The 17,689-nt window shown below is 36.8% G+C and overlaps 4 protein-coding genes across 4 annotated transcripts in view; 2 read left to right on the top strand and 2 right to left on the bottom strand.

Annotated features, from left to right (window-relative positions):
• LOC107716021 (septin-8-A-like) overlaps window positions 1-13,427 on the top strand; it is a 24,938-nt gene extending 11,511 nt beyond the window's left edge. Inside the window, exons 4-9 of the mRNA XM_016522336.1 lie at window positions 1,741-1,819; window positions 1,924-2,020; window positions 3,405-3,573; window positions 3,915-4,047; window positions 5,067-5,236; window positions 13,169-13,427. Coding sequence (XP_016377822.1) covers window positions 1,741-1,819; window positions 1,924-2,020; window positions 3,405-3,573; window positions 3,915-4,047; window positions 5,067-5,236; window positions 13,169-13,334 — 814 coding nt within the window. The 3' untranslated portion in view covers window positions 13,335-13,427. The remainder of the gene's footprint in view (window positions 1-1,740; window positions 1,820-1,923; window positions 2,021-3,404; window positions 3,574-3,914; window positions 4,048-5,066; window positions 5,237-13,168) is intronic.
• LOC107715932 (cyclin-I-like) lies at window positions 8,345-9,525 on the bottom strand. Its single transcript, XM_016522198.1, has one exon. The coding sequence runs from the start codon at window positions 9,454-9,456 to the stop codon at window positions 9,127-9,129; it is 330 nt and encodes a 109-aa protein (XP_016377684.1). The 5' UTR covers window positions 9,457-9,525; the 3' UTR covers window positions 8,345-9,126.
• Window positions 13,428-13,539: 112 nt separating the features above from the next.
• frmd7 (FERM domain containing 7) overlaps window positions 13,540-17,689 on the top strand; it is an 18,207-nt gene continuing 14,057 nt past the window's right edge. Inside the window, exon 1 of the mRNA XM_016522207.1 lies at window positions 13,540-14,071. The gene's annotated coding sequence lies outside the window, so the exon portion shown is untranslated. The remainder of the gene's footprint in view (window positions 14,072-17,689) is intronic.
• Window positions 14,704-16,941, bottom strand: LOC107715920 (cyclin-I-like). The gene is made up of 6 exons (XM_016522190.1): window positions 16,882-16,941; window positions 16,655-16,727; window positions 16,107-16,260; window positions 15,792-15,926; window positions 15,640-15,714; window positions 14,704-15,535 (listed from the first exon to the last, which is right to left on the bottom strand). The coding sequence occupies exons 2-6, from the start codon at window positions 16,696-16,698 to the stop codon at window positions 15,380-15,382; spliced, it is 564 nt and encodes a 187-aa protein (XP_016377676.1). The 5' UTR covers window positions 16,699-16,727; window positions 16,882-16,941; the 3' UTR covers window positions 14,704-15,379.

The following is a 17,689-nucleotide window of genomic DNA, read 5'->3' as shown; positions in this document are numbered from 1 at the left end:
ATTTCCAATGGAGAGTAGTGCGGGAGCTGCATGGAGTTCCGATCATATGCAGATGTCCGTTCATACTACATGACCGAAGGCGCGTGTTATGTGGCCATTCATGCAAACTGTAGCATCACAATAAATAAGATTTATATTCCGCTTTTACTCAAAACTCACTTTAAACCACCATCGAGTGTTTGCAATAACTTCCGATTGCCGTCTAATGTGTGTTTTGGCCATGTAATGTTGTTGAAATTAAATATGTTATTACCTCTGACTCTGAGTCAGCAGCGATCATGGAAGAGAGAACACAAGCAGACAGCGCTGGAAGCTGCTAATGCTCATCAGTAAATCAGTGGAAAATAAATAGAAATCATGATTCTGTCTGAGCTGCGTTTTAAAACGAACACGCACTCGTGTAAATGCCTAACAGATGTGTAAACTGAAGACTATTTGAGCTTTATTAAAACTATTTGCACCGATTTATTGTGTTGGTTACACTTTGTTCCTTTGTGCAGTGGCTCAGGAGATGAGTCTTTGAGATTGTATAAACATCAACAAGCTGAAAAATAAAACCAAAGTTTTTTTTTTTTTAGATAATGTAATCTTGTTAAAATTGATTTCATAAAATTGGTATCGAAAAAAGTATCGTTCAGGAACCGGTATCGAGTCAAGGTATCGGTATCGGTATCGATATCGAACATTTTTTAACGATACCCAGCCCTATAAATAATGCATTAAAGACCTTTAAACATTTAAAAAACAATTAAAAATATCAAATATTTTTAAATGTTGCTTTACAAAGGACACATGAAAAAGAGTTAATCTTTTAAATCTTTAACTGTAGAAGATGTGAAATGTATTCAGCCAGCACAGACTTTTTTATTCTTGTCTATGTTGCTGTTGCAAGTCTATTAGTCTGCATTTATACTACGACACTTAATGCACAAGTCTGTTTTAACAGGTTTGTCAAATGTTTTCTTGTCTGTTGCTGCAGTTATCACTGTTCAATCATAGCAATTTCAGGACTATATATTTAGTCTGTTGAGTAAACAAAAAAATTACTAGCCAATGGCAAGTAAATTTATTGTCCAGGTGTGCATAGAGGGTTGCTTGTAGCACTTTGCAATTACTTTTGCTAATATTCACCTCATCACCTCAGCCTCATGTATCCATATCAACACACTATGCATTCAGTTGAAACGGTGGGATTCAGTGAGAAAGGACATTTTATTGTTACGGTGCATATTTTTGCAAATGAAATCAGTTGTGAGTAGTGTTTTCCTAGTCGACTAGTACTTGACTGATGTTTTTATCATGTAGCCTTTGGTTGTCTTTATTCTAGGCCCATCTTCCCAAACAATTAAAAATATCAAATATTTTTAAATGTTGCTTTACAAAGGACACATGAAAAAGAGTTAATCTTTTAAATCTTTAACTGTAGAAGATGTGAAATGTATTCAGCCAGCACAGACTTTTTTATTCTTGTCTATGTTGCTGTTGCAAGTCTATTAGTCTGCATTTATACTACGACACTTAATGCACAAGTCTGTTTTAACAGGTTTGTCAAATGTTTTCTCGTCTGTTGCTGCAGTTATCACTGTCAATCATAGCAATTTCAGGACTATATATTTAGTCTGTTGAGTAAACAAAAAAATTACTAGCCAATGGCAAGTAAATTTATTGTCCAGGTGTGCATAGAGGGTTGCTTGTAGCACTTTGCAATTACTTTTGCTAATATTCACCTCATCACCTCAGCCTCATGTATCCATATCAACACACTATGCATTCAGTTGAAACGGTGGGATTCAGTGAGAAAGGACATTTTATTGTTACGGTGCATATTATTGCAAATGAAATCAGTTGTGAGTAGTGTTTTCCTAGTCGACTAGTACTTGACTGATGTTTTTATCATGTAGCCTTTGGTTGTCTTTATTCTAGGCCCATCTTCCCTTTGCTGTGGTGGGCAGTGTGGAGGAGGTGAAGGTGGGGAATAAGACGGTGAGGGCCAGGCAGTATCCGTGGGGAGTCGTTCAAGGTAAGCTGGAGCAGAAATGTCACATTCTCAGAAACGTTCTTGCGGTTTGGTCTCTTGTGTTGGCTATTTTAGTTGAGCTGTAATAGATGAGCATTACTCTGTCACTGGAGAGTATCATGCTCGAGGGGCTGGAGTACATCAGCCACACTGGGACTTTCATTTGAACCCTGCTTCTCCCTGCGGATGCTGGTTGAGGGGTATTTTTACTATGCTTTTGATGTGAAAACAATCCCATCAATCAAAGCAGCAAAAAATGCCACTCTAGACGGGAGCTAATTACTGTGTTTTCTCAGATGTGAGAGAGAGAGCTCTGCCACAGATAAGGTCACGTCATTAGTCATGTTTTTCAGTTTAATTAGTCCTCCAGCTTAAGTAGAGACTCGTGCTGCATGAAAGATGCTCAATGTAGAGCAGCAGTTGACTTTGTGACTCTCAGAGTGTTTCTGCATGAATTAAAATGTCAAATAGAAATTAAAACCAATACTTGCAGAACTAATTGCGCCATACTTAGTACAGCTAACAGCGTTCAGTGGACCTACATACTCATAAGAATGCAGATTATTAATACTTTTTAAGGCTGTCAAAACACTGTTTTAAATTAAAATGACTTAATATCTCTAATTTAGAATTTCCAAAATTTAGAGTTCCAAAGTTTTGGGTTCTCTTGTGCTCACCAATGCTGCATTTATTTGATTAAAAATTCTGTAAATATTGTGAAATATTATTGCAATTATTATAATTTTATTGCAATTTCAAATAGCTGTTTTCTATTTTTCACATGATCTTTCAGAAATCATTCTAATGCTTATTTGTATGTATTTTTATTAGTGTTGAAAACAGTTGCTTAATATTTTTTAGGATTCTTTGACAAATAGAAAGTTCAAAAGAAACATAAATGTCTTTACTTGTCACTTTTGATTAATTTAATGTGACCTTCCTGAATACAATTCTTAATATTACTTAATATAATAACTTTTAAAAATTCTTACTGACTCTAAACTCTTGAATGGATTTCGATATTCTACTTTTCAGATGTATTGATGAGTTAATTTAACTCATCAGTGTAATTAAAGATGGTGTGTGTGTGTGTGTGTGTTTGCTGTTGCGTAATCCTAGTCTTTAAAAAATCAATCAGAACACAATGAAAATAACTTATAAATGTATAAATTAAATAACTTATTTAATGACATTACGCATAATTAATCTCTTATGGGCAGCAATTTTTTGGTCATTAACAACATAATACTAAAAACAGTGACTGATAATTAAGTTCTGGTATTATTATTCATCTGAGTTCGAGTCTTTCGCTTGTAGCTGTAGTTGACAGACAGTTTATCGTGTTTTCCATCTGTATTGACGGTGATGGTGTGCATGTGTATTGCAGTGGAGAATGAGAGTCACTGTGATTTCGTAAAGCTGCGGGAGATGTTGATCAGAGTGAACATGGAGGACCTGCGAGAACAGACTCACGCCAGGCACTACGAACTCTACAGGCGCTGTAAACTAGAGGAGATGGGCTTCAAAGACACCGACCCAGACAGCCAGCCTTTCAGGTGCGTTACCTAGTGAGCTGCACATTATTACCAAGCAGGTTTTAGGTGAAATAACTCGTGTTTTTCAATTCGGTGTTACTTTGTCTGTGACATTAATGTGCGTACTGTGGCCATTTAAGCATTGTTTTGGGCTGCTGTTCCCTTTTTAAAATCCCGCCCATAGGTGACAAAGCATAATGCCGGTAAAGGCCTGTTTGCACAGGAAACATAACTATAATGATTACTACGACTATATTAGCGCCTTCACCAATGAGCGATAACATTCAGTTGTTTATAAACGTGTGCTGCGGCTAATAAACTTTCCTCTTTGTCGTATGGTATATTCTTTTTTTCCTCTACAGTCTACAGGAGACATATGAAGCCAAAAGGAAGGAGTTTCTTGGAGACCTGCAAAGGAAGGAAGAGGGGATGCGGCAGATGTTTGTGAACAAAGTGAAGGAGACCGAGGCCGAGCTGAAGGAGAAGGAGAGAGAGGTTAGTCCCGCCTCATTACGGTTTATTCTTCTTTAAAACATCAACCATCGGACTCCAACCAGTCATCTTAAAGTCCCCGTGAAATCAAAATTGAAGTTTTTTAGCTTTTAGTACGAATATGTTTGCTCCAAAACAATGGCAAAATTCGCATTTACAAGATATAAGCGTTCAAAACAGTCTCTCACTTCCGCCAATATGGATCAACGATTTTAATTACATCACTCTGCACTTCAGCTTTTCATCAGATTTTCTGTCCAATCAAATGCTTTCAAGAATCCGAAGTGTCCCGCCCCCGACACTATAAATACATGCTGAAGCTGCGACTGAAATCGGTCACTCGTTCACAGAATTGGTATTTTCTGTATGGTGAATGGCACATAGTGCACTATATAGTGGATAAGGAACGATCCAGACAGTGTAAATGTGCTTTCCATTGGGGCGAAAGAAGTCTGATAGCACAGAGCGGGTCATATGCACGAGTCGGCACAGGCCATAAAACCTATCGGACCCATTTGAATTCTACACACAATGCTGTATTTTATATCGATATGGATGAGATTAGGAGGATAAATGATTAGACGGGCTCTGCAGTAGAAACAGCACTGACGAGTAGAAGAGATAACACCGGTGCCATGAACCAACATAAATTACTCGCCTCTCAAGCTACACATCCTCAGCATGATTATGATCACTGTTTTGCTTTAGTAACAGCTTCACATAGAATCTAATAAGCTGTCAAACGCAGCTTTACTGAGCTCAACCGGCGGTTCTGGCCGAGCTGTGATGTAAACTAAATGCTATTGGCTATTTTAAAAATGGGCGGAGCTGTAGCTATGTCCCGCCTTGTCTTCCTGTTTCAGCTGAAATTACATCAACATTGTTTCAATGCACTTCAGTGGACCTTTAAATAAGACCAATGAAAACCTGCTAGACAAGATGCAAGTGGAAATAGTGCAGGTTCAAACACAGCTTCTGGCATAACTTTCAGGAATACCGCTCACTTGTGTGTTTGTCCTCAGTTACATGAGAAGTTCGAGCAGCTGAAGCGCATGCACCAGGAGGAGAAGAGGAAGGTGGAGGAGAAGAGACGGGAGCTGGAGGAGGAGATGAACGCCTTCAACAGGAGGAAGGTGGCCGCCGAGACCCTCTCGCTCTCACAGCCCCTCAAGAAGGACAAAGACAAGAAAAAGTGAGTTTGCTGCTCTTATCCTTTCATCTTTTTTTTTTTTCTCCAAGTGCAGAGATTTAGCTGTTCTTACATCTGGAGTGAAATGAAATCTCTTCATATAAGCATATATAAATAGCTAAAATCCAGGACGTGACAGTCACGCCAATTTTTGGCATATTTGGTGTCCACAAAGGCATCCCGAAATATTACTTTTGGCCATCAGATATCAGAAGCCACGGCTGATATTGCTTTCAGTGCATACACACAATTTGCATACCGCACACAGTATACTTACTTTATACTGTTCCTGTGGCTCAGTGGTAGAGCATTGCGTTAGCAGTGCAAAAGGTCGTGGGTTCAAATCTGAGGGAACACACACATACTGGTAAAAAAATTGTTTAGTTGAATGCACGTAAGTCGCTTGTCTGCTAAATGCATAAACGTAAATGTAAGTACTGCTGAAATAGTAAGAATATTAGAATAGTAGCATGGTGTTTCAAACACATTCGTTTAATGCTGCCAGTGAAGACGATCCAAAAGAAAGCTGTTCTCTGTTATGTCTCGTCACATTCATTTCCGACTGCAAACTTACTGCTGGGTAAAATATCATTTCATTTGCTGCGGCACTGCAGATTCGCCAGCACTTTGCCAAGAACCATTGATTTTCAACTTTGTCAAATATATTAGAGTTAAATTCAGGCCGGCAGCCACTTCTGACCTCGTGCAGCTCAAATGAAGCTTATCTAGCACCATCTTGTGGTTAATGATGGTATCTGCCTGTAACATTTCCAGAGCATCCATTTTGTGGTTTGTACCTGACGTGGATCCACCCATTGAAATCTGCTTTTAATATAGTCATGTGCAACTTTTACCAGAAAACATGGTATAAGTCCCACCTAGTCATTACATTTAGAATTAGGTGAAATACGGGTAAATAAAGCCATATTTACATTTTAAACACAGTTTTCATTTCTGAACTAAAATACATGCAGTATAAAACAAACATAAATTATTGTGGCATTCATTATAAATGGCATTTATTATAAAAAAGCCTAAACAAATTTATTTAAAGCTAAACTGAAACTGCCAGCGTGTTGGAAATGCACAATACAAATAAACGTAAGGGTAACACTTTTTATTTTAAGGACCAGTTCTCACTATTAACTAGTTGTTTATTAGCATGCATATTACTAGCATATTGGCTGTTTATTAGTACTTATAAATCGCATATTAATGCCTTATTCTGTCTTATTCTTATAACTAACAACTACCTTACTAACTATTAATAACCAGCAAATTAGGAGTTTGAGGCAAAAGTCATAGTTAATAGTGAGAATTGGTTCCTAAACTAAAGTGGGACCAATTTATGTACCTCTTTCATTCTAATTCTGAACGTTTCGAGTGCTTAATGTGGTTTGCATTATGTAGGTTGCTTTGCTTCAGCACGTTTCAGATGATAAAAATGTGACCGATATTCCGGAAAATATTCTAAATGTGTTACTTTCTGTTTGAATATGATCAGATAATAATGGAAAAAAACTCTCAACCAAGTTACTGAAGTTATATTATACGTCTATTTACTATTTATTCCCTGTATCACAACGTGCTTGTGTGTTTGAGGTTCTTGATACGCTTGCATTCATATTAGTTTATTTGCATGTTTCCATTCTACATCACATTTTATTTTCTGATTCATTTTTTCTTGTTTTGTGTTTGTTTTCTTTCAGTTAATTTATGAGCACATCGCAGGCCATCCGTGGACTTTCCTCTATTAACATCAGCTTTTGTTTTTTGGCATGTTCCTCATGACATTGTGCTGAAGGACCAAAGATCCTGATGGGAAGACAGAGAGATGCAGGGGCTGAATTTGTTCTTGTGTTGCCACATTTTTTCCCCCAGGTGGGCGGGGGTCATTTTTAATGCCCTTCCCTCGTCAACCCCATTTTATTTTTGGGACCGGTTTGCTTTTGTTTTGTTTTAATACACATTTTGTTTTGGTACTAACCATCTGTCCATCTGTCTTACAGTCAGGCCAATTTTGTGACGTACGTATTGAGTAGTACATGTTTCCCTTGCCAAAGTACAGTACGGTAGTATTTAAGATCTGAGCCAAACTCATTAGCACAGTGCACTAATGCACACGTGTATGATTTTATTATTATATAAGCCTGCATGGCTTTCTCTACAGTCTGTTATCATTGGTGCTGTTTTTAAAAGTACATGACGACAGATATGCAAATTATATATTTTTTGTATTTTAGAGCATATAAGGCTGTATGGTATTCAGGTTATATTGTAAAGGCCATCTGAACTAAGGTAACTTCCTACAGATCTTCATTTGCATAAGGGGCAATGTTGTGCCAACTGATGTTAGAAATAAACGCTCCCCCTGATTTCCTTGTGCTGCTTGATATATACATAAACATATTTTGGATTTTTATTTTACAATAATAAATCTGGAAGTAGCTTACAGTGAAACTTTGTTGAGGTGAAAAGAAATGAAGGCAGAGGTGAAAGCTGAACATTAAATAAACATTCATGTCAGGGGTGTCAAACGCATTTCTGGCTGGCTGTCGCAAACATGCTTTTTTTTGTGGTATACCGATGGAAAATGCACTAAAACACTTTTCTTGGTTAATAAATGGTGTGATAGCAGCATTATTCTGCACACCGTTATTCAAGTTTGTGGTCAGTATCTTCTGTCCACAAAGGCTGCATTTATTTGATCAAAAATACAGTAAAAATTGTGAAATATTTAAAATAGCTGTTTTCTATGTGAATATATTGTACAATGTATTTTATTTCTGTCATCAAAGCTGAATTTTCATCATTACTCCAGTCTTCAGCGTCACATGATCTTCAGAAATCATTCTAATATGCTGATTTGCTGCTCAAGAAACATTTCTGATTATTATCAATGTTGAAAACAGTCGTGCTGCTTCATATTATTTGGGAAACCGTAATGCTTTATTTTTTTCAGGATTCTTTGATGAATAGAAAGTTCAAAAGAACAGCATTTATTTGAAATGGGAATCTTTTGAAACCTTATAAATGTCTTTACTGTAACTTTTGATCAATTTAAGGCGTCCTTGCTGAATATAATTATTGCTTAAAAAAACAAACAAAAGGGCTGCATTACAAGTTACTTAAAGGTATAGTTTACTCAAATTTATTTTCCTTGTCGTTCAAAACCTATTACTTTATTTTTCAAGAGATTGGAACAACTGGGTGAGTAAATAATGGCAGAAATGTATATTTAAACTATATTTTCCTCTATGGTGCTGTAATTGCACATTTACCCTGACACGAGAAAACTAAGAATGTGCGTACTGTTAATAGTCTGCTTTTATTCCACAGAAGGACACAGAAACACAAGCATCTGCTGTTTTTACCAAATAAAACTAACTGTTCCTTTTAGAAAAGGAAATTTCCATTGGTTTCATTTCCGAGAAGCAGGAATTTGATATCTGTAGCTGCCTCAAGAAAGGGTTGGGACAAGGTGTTTTTGGTTAAAACATTAGGAGGAAAAAATCATATCTGAATAGAAATGTAATTTCCTCTTCACATTAATACTACAAATCAAGACATTATTTTGAAGATATCAAATATCAAAAGATATCAATTCCAAAACGCATAACACTATAAAGCATAACTCCATTAAGGAATTAATCAACTGGCCAACAAATTGATTTCTGTTTAAGCACCATAATCGTTAAAGCACACTTGCAGTATGAAGAACGCATATAAAAATATAAAACGCAAAGTACAAAAATAAAAGGAATTAAAAAAAAGATCAAACAAAGGAATCTTAAATATGGTCAAAGTGCTGCATGAAGTTGTCAAAAGAAATAGAAAGTGCCTTGGCCATCATTTATCTGCTTCCAACTTTCTCAAAACCACATGTTAGCTTATTAACTAGAAGAGGGTCGTAACGGAGGACAAGGCGAGATTTGCTCGTGCATATCCTGCAGTCTATGGCTTCCGGTTTTCTTTGACATGTCCTCATCATAAAGGCACCAGAAACCGTCATAGAAGTCGTCCACAGCTTGGTCCCCTTTCTGTGCTCCTCTGGCCGTCTGTCTGTTCCCATCTCCATCATCCTCCTGCATGTCATGTCCTCTGAACACCAGCATGCTGGAGGCGTCCAAAATGTAGACGGTGTTGGTGGGTAAGGAGAGCTCGAGGCCGGTGAGGTACTCATCCACCGTCTCCTTGCAGCAGATGAACTCTGTGCTCTCCATCTAGAACAAACCCAAACATCCATGTGAGTGAAATTATGCCCAAACTCAAATGGCGCAGCCCTGTGATGAATGGCACGGACAAAGCACTTCATGGAGTTGTATTTGACCAAAAATCTGAAATTCTGTCACTGACGGCACCATAAAAGTGGACCATCTGATGCTAAAGTCTTCAGAAGCCATGCAACAGCTTTGTGTAAGAAACATACACTACGTTTTCAAAGAGAGACCTGATTTCTGCTAATTAAAAAGCCATATGGGTTTTGTAACAACATTATGGTGAGCAGATTGTTCATTTTTGGACAATTATCCTATTAAATAAAAAAATAAAAAAACAAAAACAGTTAATAGTGATGCAACAATTTCGGCAACCCTAAATATTTGACCAAAAAAAATAAATTTTCGGTTTTGGCTAAAACAGTTGTACAGTGCCTGAAATCACTGACCCAAACAGAGATGTTTTATTACAAGCCGTTTTAACATTTCAATCCTTAAAATGTACAAGTATCTACTTAAAAAAAAAAAAAAGTGTTACCGTACTAGTTGCATTAAAGGACCATTTCTCACTATGAACTAGCATGCATATAAACTAGCATTTTGGCTGTTTATTAGTACTTATAAAACACATATTAATGTCTTATTCTGCATGAGCATATGTTAGATCCATTAATCCACCCCATACCGAAACTAACAACTACCTTGTTTTCTTTGACATGTCCTCATCATAAAGGCACCAGAAACCGTCATAGAAGTCGTCCACAGCTTGGTCCCCTTTCTGTGCTCCTCTGGCCGTCTGTCTGTTCCCATCTCCATCATCCTCCTGCATGTCATGTCCTCTGAACACCAGCATGCTGGAGGCGTCCAAAATGTAGACAGTGTTGGTGGGTAAGGAGAGCTCGAGGCCGGTGAGGTACTCATCCACCGTCTCCTTGCAGCAGATGAACTCTGTGCTCTCCATCTAGAACAAACCCAAACATCCATGTGAGTGAAATTATGCCCAAACTCAAATGGCGCAGCCCTGTGATGAATGGCATGGACAAAGTACTTCATGGAGTTGTATTTGACCAAAAATCTGAAATTCTGTCACTGACGGCACCATAAAAGTGGACCATATGATGCTAAAGTCTTCAGAAGCCATGCAACAGCTTTGTGTAAGAAACATACACTACGTTTTCAAAGAGAGACCTGATTTCTGCTAATTAAAAAGCCATATGGGTTTTGTAACAACATTATGGTGAGCAGATTGTTCATTTTTGGACAATTATCCTATTAAATAAAAAAATAAAAAAACAAAAACAGTTAATAGTGATGCAACAATTTCGGCAACCCTAAATATTTGACCAAAAAAAATAAATTTTCGGTTTTGGCTAAAACAGTTGTACAGTGCCTGAAATCACTGACCCAAACAGAGATGTTTTATTACAAGCCGTTTTAACATTTCAATCCTTAAAATGTACAAGTATCTACTTAAAAAAAAAAAAAAGTGTTACCGTACTAGTTGCATTAAAGGACCATTTCTCACTATGAACTAGCATGCATATAACTAGCATTTTGGCTGTTTATTAGTACTTATAAAACACATATTAATGTCTTATTCTGCATGAGCATATGTTAGATCCATTAATCCACCCCATACCGAAACTAACAACTACCTTACTAACTATAAATAAGCAGCAGATTAGGAATTTATTGAGACAAATGTCATAGTTAATAGTTAGACCTTAAATAAAATGTGACCCAAAAAATCTTACTGGTAACATTTGGAATACGTATTAGCATCCAATAAATGTGTACTAATATCTAATGAATAAGTACTAGAATATATTAAAAATGTACTGGTAGCTAAAGAATAAGCACTACTAGATAATGAATAATTATTAGTACCTAATTGAATAGATACTAGATGCTAAAAAAATAAGTATCAGTAGCCATAGGCGTAGCTTGACGTTTGAGCTCGACCAGTCGATTTGGTCAGTCACACTTTTAAATACTTTTTAGCATTTCTATAGTAAACTTACAAATTCACACTCCGTGTACCATTTAAGTGCACGGTCTATTTTTGCTACACTATTTTGCAATAAACACATTGAATATAATGCACTATAAACATGTTTGTCAACAAGTAGACTTTAAGCAAACCAAGAAGTGAATTACCCACTACTTTAAAACTAATTCCTATTGGACATTATTCAAGTTAAACGCACAAAAGCTGGCGCACAAACACTTCATATTTAGTAAATCTTACTGAAAATGGCAGATTAAGCGGTTTATATTCTGAAATCTGTGTCTAGGTTTTGTTTTGTGTAAATTAACTAACATCTGGATGTAAACGGTCCTCTTCTGGACCTGAATGTAGAAGCCACTGCACCCAGAGTCATCAAGCACAGCAACAACATCATCTTCATTTGACTTTATTTCGGTTAGGTTTAGATTTCTCTCTAGTTGTTGTACGTTGTAAAATAACGCTAAATATCCATGCAAAAGGCAAGCAGTATATGCCATAGGCTATTATCCGCCAAAATGCTGGGGAAGCTAGTAAGTTTGATTTTATTTATTAATTTATTTACAAATTAACAATTTAAAATGTATTAAAATGACTACATTATGTGCATATTTACTTTGGAGTTGAAAACATGATTAACAAATATTTAGTAAAATCTTTCCCAATTTTTAAAAAAAATACATGCTAGTATGTTTAATGAGTAGATGTTAAAACGGCTTGCCATAGTGCTCCTCCGATGGCATGTTTTGTTTTGACTGTCAGTGTCTTTTTCCTTGCACACAACTTGGATACAGGTAAACAACAGTGGACACTAGTGCTGGATTAACAACATCTATTTGCTATAAAAAGTAGATCTAAAAACTGCCTTGTGTGCAAGTGAAATGTCTGTATATTTGCGGTTGATTCTTCAAACATTTTCTGAATTGTTTGATTATTAGGGATGTAATGATGCACCCCGAGCCAGTTGAACAATCAAGAAAAATATGTGACGACTGAAGTCGGTTGAGATGTTAAACGAATCCGCCCGTCTGCTGTTTTTGTTTCGTTCAGATGTTTTATGTAGTATAGTTTCACAAAACTAAAGTCAGACCTTTCTGTTTTTGCTTTAAATTTCTAAATTATACGATCTAATTTAATTCAGAAACTGCTCATGTTGCATGTATGCTGCATCTTGGTTTGGATCGTGAGTAAAATGCAGTGGTTGACAAATTTTAAATGGAAAGAGCACAGGCAAAGCTTTAGTTTGTTTTTTATTATTTATTTGATTTGAGATTTGGTTTTAATTTCAGTTTGGTTGTTATTTGACATTTAAATTTCACAAAGAAATTTAAATTTTTTTAATGAGAAATAATGAATTTATAATTTGCCTTTGTAAAAAAAAAAAAAAAAATCATATAGTGAAATCAGCATCGTGAATCGTATTGCATCATGAGTTGAGTGTATCGTTACATTCCTACCGATTATTAGTTTATTTTTGGTTTTTGGCTAAATCTAAAAAAAATATATATATATTTGTTTTAATTCTGCTTTCGGTTTTTTAGTAAAAAAAAAAAATATATATATATATATATATACACGTATACATATTTCAGTGATGCAATATATAAATGCTATGCATCACTAGCAGTTACCCATAATATTCCAAGAAGCATATCAATCTCCCAAAAGCTGTAAGATCAGTGATGTGTTCTTGACTACCTGTGCTTTCCTCAGCAGGTCGGTAAAAACAGAGAACCAATCAGGCGTCAGCCTCTCCAGCTCCAAAGTGATGATGGCCAAAGCCAATATGGAGCCCTTGAACTGCCAGAGCTGGTGGCAGGCCATACAGTGCTGCAGCTGCCTGGTCCACAGCGACGCCTGGAGGCAGGGTCTCTTCTGAGAGATGGACCGCATCAGCTGAGGACGCCTGGACATCAGCAGGCCGTGGAACTGAAGGAAAACAACAAACCGCTTAACCAACAGAGCCACCGAAAAACCTAATCACTTACAGAGGCGAGGGTCTGTATTTGTACTCTTGAGAAATGGTGTGCGTGTAAGACCCACATGAGTGGGCTGTAAAAAATGTGCTGTGTTCGATGGTCTCCATGTTTTTAAAACATAAGTCTCTCGCTCGGATTCCTAATCCAGATGTTTTGTTTCTCTTCAATGCAGGCCAATCAAAGGCATTGATGCTTTGTTTACAAAAATGATTTTCGTTTACTTTTTGGGAATTGATTCCCTGGATGATTTACCATTCAAGTCAAATACGAGTTTGCAATATTGGCTACTGGTTAGCATCAACCGAGATTACACTGATCATCATTGATGAATACAATAATGTGCACTTATGAATCCAGGAACGTACATTAAGAAATAAAATGGGGCCAATTCTGATTTCACATCAATGCACATGTTTTCTACGATCATCCATTTGGAAAAAGAAATAAGCCATGTTGATTGAATAGGAATGACGTGATAGCTTCACGAGTTCAGGGTAGTAATTCATATTGCCTTGTGGAATATTTCTGTAAATGTTTACTGTGGAAGTGACTTTCCTTTGTATCTGTCTGTATGTGAGCGTTTACTTCTCCAAGGGACTGAGGAGTCACATGGACCTTGTATGGCAATATATTTAAGGTATTCTAAATTGTGGATATTTATTTGGGAAGTTTATTTTTCTATGCTATTAGATATTTTTTCATTTCACAAGCAATTATATTTAATTATTCTATGCGTTATAGATGTCGAGATATCTATAATATGATCTATATGGGTAGATCTCACAGAAACAACCCAAAATAAATAATGTACATGCATGCATGAAGAAAACAAAGCTTTTTTAGGACCATCGATGTTCTTTTTACATTGTGGCATTATTATTATTCAGCACAAAATCAATTCAGTAAATGTACTTTATAATTTAAGTAATACATATTTTTTTACACATTATGACGAAGACATACAAAAATATTTTTGCCATTACATTAATGAGAAATAAGGAAAAATGTGCCATGAAAATAATTTCACACTGAACCCAGTCCTGTGTCTAAAAATTAAAAATGTGTAATTCCAAAATATTTCCAGGTGATAAAACACTAGAAAACATGTTTTGAAAGTTTGTTTAATTATTTAAATTTTTTTATTTGATTATTTTCCACAAAGGTTCACTTATAACGCTTTTTCACACCAAAAACAGCCATTAAATGTGCAGTTTTTTTTGTAAATTCTATTAAATTTTAATTTCCATACAAAATATCCTAACGGTCCTAAAACAGGCTTTGTTTTCTTTATCCAAAATATATTTATCAGTTTGATTTGGGGTGAAATAATACCCATGTTTCATGAGTTTCTCCCATATATTAATTTAATTTTCGAAATTTGTTTTAAGCATCAGGATCTTATTTTTAACAGGGTCTCGTTTCACATACTTTACACTTCTAGTGGCTATTTTATGACTGTCTGTGGTGTGCTAAAACAGCAATTGCTCTCCATGTGTTAACTGTTGCTCGGATTAATCTGGGGAGCGTTTCCCAAAAGCAATATGCTCGCAAGTTACCAACAGAATTCAATGGAACTTGCGTCCATAGTTAGCCAATGATGCTTTTGGGAAACGCAGCCCTCGACCGTGTCTATGCCACACTAACTTGTGCAAAGAACATCAGTCATATTTTTAGATGTTTCAACTGAACCCCACAATGTAGGAAAGACAAAGTATGAAGGTAGTTCCTATTTCTGAGAGAATATTTGTATTGGAGATGTTTTGCAGGGTTATCTATCTGCTTTACTGCTAAAGTACAAGCCAGATTAGTGCCTTGGCTGAATACACACCGCATGGTAGATCGCCCCGCGGCTGCAGATTTTCACATGCACAACGTCAAGGACCAAAAAGTCAGTTTTTGCTCATGTTTGCAACATTAAAAGAGTTGCATGATTTCTGCTGACACATCAGTTGTGACTCACAATGTGAATGAAATCCATCGGTGTGGCTATGTAAAGGTCCCAGTGCAGCTTGTTCAATATGACTCGCTCCATGCGAAGAATCTCTGCTGTTGAGAATTTGCATCTGCTTTGCTCCAGCAAGTCTTTAACCGATGCAATCACCTGTTCACCAACAAAAACAGATCAATAAACGTGCTGGAATGGTTAAATTGTGTGGGGAGTCTCTGTTTGTGCTACAACAAGACAGACACATAGGTATATCTTGCCTCATCTTCCTCGTTGATCTTTGCAGCCAGGATCAGAGAGGTGATGGCCACGCATTTGAGGTATTTCTGCCGAGTCTGAAAAGAAATAGGACTTCGATTCTGCGCCCTTCATCTTTTCTAGTGATACAAAAGGTAGTAACCGTTTCACTTACTTTGACTGCTGCAAGCAGGCTGTTAAGAACACAGACTCCCAAAGCAAACGTCTCGGAGGAAAACTGGAATAGGCTGCTCATTTCACGTAACCACACGATCACCTCCTGGTACTGAGGTGGGCTGATATCTGAACCCTGAGAGCACACGAAACATGGCAAATGTAGAGCCCATGTTCTTGAATCATCAAATGTGTTCTACTGAAGAAACAAAGTCACCTACATCTTGGATGCCCTGGGGGTAAGCAGATAAACATCACATTTTCGTTTTTGGGTGAACTATCCCTTTAAGGAAGTTCAGAAGCCTTATGTTCCCACCCGAATGCAACCGTTCTTAAGGACTGGTGCTCTCCAAAGACGCATTTCTCTTGCCAGGGTGTTGAGCAACAGTGTGCCCAGCCGCTGATTCTCTTCTTCGCCAGACGGTTTCATGGCTGTTTTGGAAACTAGTCCTTTCCACTGGAAGTAATGCCTGACAAAAGAAATGCAGTTTAGTGATTTAGCAGATGCTTTTATCCAAAGTGACCTATTTCAGCAAAGAATGCAGTGCATTGATCAAGGTGTCCTTATTAAGTTTGAACCTGCAAGCTTTCAGTGCATTTCCTCCTCTTTGAGATCCTGATGTTGGGGTGCATGCAATGCAAAATGGTCCCAACATCAGGCCTACATTACAGTTTTTACAATCACGGTCTACATTTGAATAACTCGTGTTGGTATTTACTAAAATGAACAGATGCAGGGCATTTTAACTGCATCAGGAAACAGAAAGCATCATTTGTGAGACTAAACGCGCACAAGCGATATGGGCGGGTCGATTTGCATCAACTTGTAAACAAAGGCATGCAAAGTTTTGGCATAAAAATTACCTTTGAAAAAGAAACACGGCTTCTGTCATTGGCGGCCACTGCATAAATGTGCAAAAATATCATTCCCCCATGTCTGAAAAAAAGAAGCGCACTGTTTAACTTACACAACAACGAAACACATTTTAAAAAATTTTCCCTTAAAAACAACAGAAGCTCAATAAAAGACTAGCAGGTGTAAAACAACTTATATACATACACCAGAGCACAGAATGTGCGATTAGACTCACCTTTAGAGAATGTAAGAAAAGAAAAGTCGCACAAGGAGTCAACAGTTACTCACACTCTGTTTTTTAAAACCGCTTGACTCCGCCCTCGTATTTGAGCCCACGCTGTTGGCACCGCCCACAAATGTGACGTCACGATTGGTTGACCCGCCCATTCACTCGTCACCCACGTACTGAACTGTGTTAGTGGGTCGCACATACGGGTTCTTTTATATGAAATGGTCGGTTTATTATCATAATTTATTACATCATGATGTTTTATCTGTAGGATTAGAATATAGAGACTAATGAGTTCAGTTATAAAAATGCTAAAGTGTGTCTTTAAGGGGTAGAGTTATGGTGTAGTAATTGTATTTAACTTTTAGAACATTAAAGGCCATGATATAAAACATGAGGGGTGTGTGTTTTTTCTATTATTATTTTAGAAACAGGGTTAGTCTGTAGGAATTATAGTAAAATATAAAAAATAAAATAAAATCAAGTCTGTCTTCAAAGTTAATGTGTGTGAGTGAGCATGAATGGAATGAGAAAGTGTATTTTGTTTATTTTAGCGGTGGATAACCATGTATTTTAGGACCTGCGTATTAAAAGGCAATATTTTGCTTATTATCTAGAGATTACATTTATTTGTTTATTTAATGAAAGCTCAAGCCACAGATTTCAGTTTCTCTTGTTGTCTATTTTAGTGTTTATACTGACATCTACTGGACAAATGCAAAGACTTTTTTTTTTGCTTATAGAGAACACAAAAGTGGAAAAACATATGCAAAGGAAAAGAGCAAGGGGTTCAAGGATGGCCAAACAATACATA

This window comes from Sinocyclocheilus rhinocerous, unplaced genomic scaffold (assembly GCF_001515625.1).
Source record: "Sinocyclocheilus rhinocerous isolate Xijiao unplaced genomic scaffold, SAMN03320098_v1.1 scaffold1967, whole genome shotgun sequence".
Classification (NCBI taxonomy): domain Eukaryota; kingdom Metazoa; phylum Chordata; class Actinopteri; order Cypriniformes; family Cyprinidae; genus Sinocyclocheilus; species Sinocyclocheilus rhinocerous.
The sequence above is the reverse complement of the archived record's forward strand: the minus strand, read 5'-3'. Positions and strand labels throughout refer to the sequence as shown.